This window comes from Cryptomeria japonica, chromosome 10 (genome assembly GCF_030272615.1).
Source record: "Cryptomeria japonica chromosome 10, Sugi_1.0, whole genome shotgun sequence".
In the NCBI taxonomy this organism is placed as follows: Eukaryota; Viridiplantae; Streptophyta; class Pinopsida; order Cupressales; family Cupressaceae; genus Cryptomeria; species Cryptomeria japonica.
Genome location: NC_081414.1, coordinates 331,267,018 through 331,271,179, shown reverse-complemented (window position 1 = coordinate 331,271,179; position 4,162 = coordinate 331,267,018). Strand labels below are relative to the sequence as shown.

Genomic DNA, 4,162 nt, shown 5'->3' with positions numbered 1-4,162 from the left:
CTTATTTATCTCTCCCTCTCCAAGCCTCTTATCTCTCCCTATCTCCTTTTCCCATATCTCCCTCCCTCCCTCCTTCCCTACCCCCCCTCTCTCTCTCTCTTCTTTTAGTTCCTCATATCTTTGTCTCTTTATCACTCCCTCTCCCTCTCCCTCTCTATCTTCCTACATCAATCTACCTTATCTCTCCCTCTATCTCTCTCTCTACCCCTCTATTTCTAGATATGTCTCCCTCTCTCCCTCTTCCTATACCTCTATACCTACATGTTTTGCCTCTCTCTCTATCTCTCCATATCCCTTTACTCCTCTCTTTATATCACTTCCTAGCATGATCCATCTCTTTCCATCTCTCCCTCTCTCTCCCTCTCATTATACTTATCTCTTCCACCTCTATGTCTCTTTGTTTTATCTCTCCTTCTCATTCTCTCTATATCCCTATTTACCCCTCTATCTCTGCCCCATTCCTCCTCTCCCCTTGTTGCAAACATAACATGCTCTTGTTGGTAATTGAGATTGATTATATTCCTAATTCAAATAATTTTTTATTTGTGTTTAGATTGATGCATAATTGATGTGAAACTACTACACAAATGTACGAAAAAAAATTCAAAATTTACTCCAATTGTCCTTCTATGCTTATTCGGCGCACCCATTGCACGCCAAGGTGCAATTGCTAGTTTATTTTCTTGATGGAGGATTTTTCATACACAAAATCGTTTTAGCTACTCGATATGGGAGCACGAGCCTTAGGCTGAACCTCTTTGTCTACGAGCCAATGATTGAGGGGTATCCATGTTCGGAGCACAATCCCGACCTCAAAGCCAAGAATTGAGGGGTATCCATTCCACCAAATTTGCTCGGAGCATGATCCCAACCTCATTGTCGAAGCCTTGTACTCAACAAGACTTGCTCCCTTGGTGGGCTCTTCAAGAACCTTTCAACTTCACCATAGACCAACGACCCAAATATGAAATATTTTGAAGAGTAGTGTAGTTAGTTAAGAGCTTTGGGTTCATCATATGTAAGTCTCAAGATCGATTCTCTTCGCCTACTTGTTCAGACTTGATCACCACCGCGATAGGTTAAGACTGCGCGGCGGTCTTTGATAGTGTGAACAAGGAGGGGTGAGTTTGACAGTGTCCAATAGCAAGGGCATTAAAGAGGAGGCGCATTATTGGAGGGACCAATTCAGACCGGCGGGCGGGTCAGTCAGCGATTTGAGTCAAGCCGGCGGGCGCTGCAACGTCCATATCGATTCTCACCAAGAATCATCATCATGCATGCATGCATGCGCCAAGAAAACATCATGCATTATGCATCATACATGCTTCCGTTCGTCCACGTCAGCGAGTCCAGTTTCAAATCCGCGGGCGCCACCCTGTATGGGCGGTGGCGTCACAATCGAACACCAACCCGGGTTGGGTTAATTTTGGGTTAGGGGCGCTGAACCCGCCGCGTGAGTTTGAACCCAGGGACGGGCGTAGTGGGTGCCGGGTGGGCACTAGGTTACATAATTTTGTTTTTTAATCTTTTTCCCTGATTTTTAAATGCTTGCATAATTGAAGACTTTTCATACGTTTCGTTCACGGCGACCGATAAATGATATATTCAATGTGTATATGGGCCTATAAATGGGATATGCAGTGTATATATGAGGCCAATTGTTCCTTATCGGGTCCCCCCACTTTGGTGTGGTTCAGAGCTCTTTCGTCTTCAAACTCTGGATGGAAAACTGGCCTATAAAGCCGTTCGGAGGAAGGCTTCTGTCGTAGAGAGAATCAAAGAGACAGATCTGCGAGCTCGGAAAGATCGGGTGTCCTGCCGTTGGCTAATTTTGTCTGCGGATTATAAAATAAAAGGTGAGATTTTGGTACAGATTTCGCCCCGTTTTGTTGTTCTAGGGTTCGTCTGGAAGATTCTGGATCTTTTTTTTGTGAACGTTTGAGAGTTTTCTGGTGATCTTTAAGTACAAAACTGTTTAAAAGTGTGTTTGAAGGGTTGGGCTGGATACCCATTTAGACGATTTGAGTTATTGTGGAGAAAGGTAGGAGGAGGGCCTTCAAGAGGCGTCTAGGGATATACCCATCTGGAGGATTTGAGTGATTGCAGAGTAAAATAGTTGGAGGGATTTCTGGAGGCATATAGGATTTGAAGGGAGCCCTAGGGTTTGTTGGGTTGGAAGGGATTTGCACATGTTGTATTTGTGGCTAGCTGAGGAGATTGCTCGGCTGATTTGGACATTTGGGTTGCAGCTGAACCCTAGGATTTGATTGCTTTGTGACCCTCATCTTTCATATCGATCTGGGTATCGCTTTAAGGGAAATAATTAATAATAATAAACCTTAAACATAGAAAACATGTCTATTCTACCTCCGACTGATGATCTCAGAATCAGGGAGGTGTGGGCCGATAATTTGGAAGAAGAGATTGCTCTGATCCGGGAGATAGTTGACGATTACCCTTATGTTGCCATGGATACAGAGTTTCCCGGTATAGTGGTTAGACCTGTGGGAAATTTTAAATCTGCTTCAGAGTTCCATTATCAAGCACTAAAGGCTAACGTGGACATGCTCAAGCTTATTCAACTGGGCCTCACTTTTTCGGATGAGGATGGGAACCTGCCCACATGTGGAACTGACAAGTACTGTATTTGGCAATTCAATTTCAGAGAATTTAATGTTGAGGCAGATCTCTATGCCAATGATTCTATTGAGCTTTTGAGACAGAGTGGTATTGATTTCAAGAAGAATATTGAGATGGGTATTGATTCACAGGTCTTTGGAGAGCTCCTAATGTCATCTGGCATTGTCTTGAATGATACCGTGCATTGGGTTACTTTTCATAGCGGCTATGACTTTGGTTACCTGTTGAAGCTTTTAACATGCCAGGAGTTGCCCTCGACTCAGGTGGGATTTTTCAATTTGATCAACATGTATTTCCCAACTGTGTATGATATCAAGCACCTCATGAAATTCTGCAACAGTCTGCACGGAGGGTTGAATAAGCTGGCTGAGTTACTGGATGTGAAGAGAATTGGGGTGTGCCATCAAGCCGGTTCTGATAGCTTGCTGACTTCTTGTGCGTTCAGGAAATTGAGAGAGGGTTTCTTCAGTGGGTCCACTGAAAAATATGCAGGCGTGTTGTATGGTCTGGGATGTGACAGTGGTGACAATGGTCATTAATCTTTTGAGATTAGAGAGCGAGATCATACTCTCATCTCTTTGTATACTTTTTTGGGGCAAACCCTACAACTTAACTTATTAATTGCCAAGTTGTTTTAATAATTATTGTTCATATTGTCTTCATATTCTGTGACCAATGCCTGTTTACTCTGACAGCATCTTTTTTATTAGGATTGATATCAATTCACCCGTCTAGTTCGTCTTTCCTTATAAAAACGAATGAAAAAGAAGTCATAATCTATCAGTAGATTTCAATCTTTTAAAGTGTTTTTGGATCTTAAGTCTAACTGAAAGAAAATGCACTGAATTGTAACTCTTCTTAACAGAAAACTGGTGTTGAAGTGGGTGTTAAATCTTGTAGTATTTTATCGTGTCTTTACCAGACTTGTGTAGTTTATAGAAATGGACTGTGTTGCTTCAAACATATCTGTGCTGGAAACTGGTGAAGAACAAGTTTATGGATATGGTATTGTTATTGCTGGTATTTGTTTCAGTGGTGTATACCATTAATTTGGCCTTAACAATGACAACGAATTGTATTTTCATTAAAGACCAACCTGTGGTTTGTAGGACCTATTAAAATGTTTATACTCTAAATAGAAGATAGTTTCAATAAATTATGATGCATTCTCAAGTTTCGTTGAGTTGCTTTAATTCTTTTTATTTGAGCTTTATATAAGTGTCCAATCCAGAAGAAAATGCGCTTCATCTTCAATTTCAATTTGCTTTAAATTGCACACTTTATGAATCTATTGTTGCTACGGGGTGTGGGTGGCTCCATCTACCTGTTTCATTGTGTATGTTATGGAGTTGTGTGTATAATGTCACTTTAATCTCAATGTCTGTCACAGACTGGCACATAAAATTGTTTGTATTTTGCTACAGGGTCCCTATCATAGATTGACAGATAAAATTGTTTTTATTTGCTAACAAGGTGGACTTCAGGAACAGTGTTCAGAAGAAACGATCTTCGGTCACTATTG

At 41.4% G+C, this 4,162-nt stretch overlaps 1 protein-coding gene across 1 annotated transcript; it reads left to right on the top strand.

Annotated features, from left to right (window-relative positions):
- Window positions 1-1,384: 1,384 nt before the first annotated feature.
- On the top strand, window positions 1,385-3,302 carry LOC131076131 (probable CCR4-associated factor 1 homolog 7). Its single transcript, XM_058013191.2, has one exon. It carries the CDS (start codon window positions 2,355-2,357, stop codon window positions 3,177-3,179), a length of 825 nt encoding a protein of 274 aa, XP_057869174.2. The 5' UTR covers window positions 1,385-2,354; the 3' UTR covers window positions 3,180-3,302.
- Window positions 3,303-4,162: the final 860 nt, after the last annotated feature.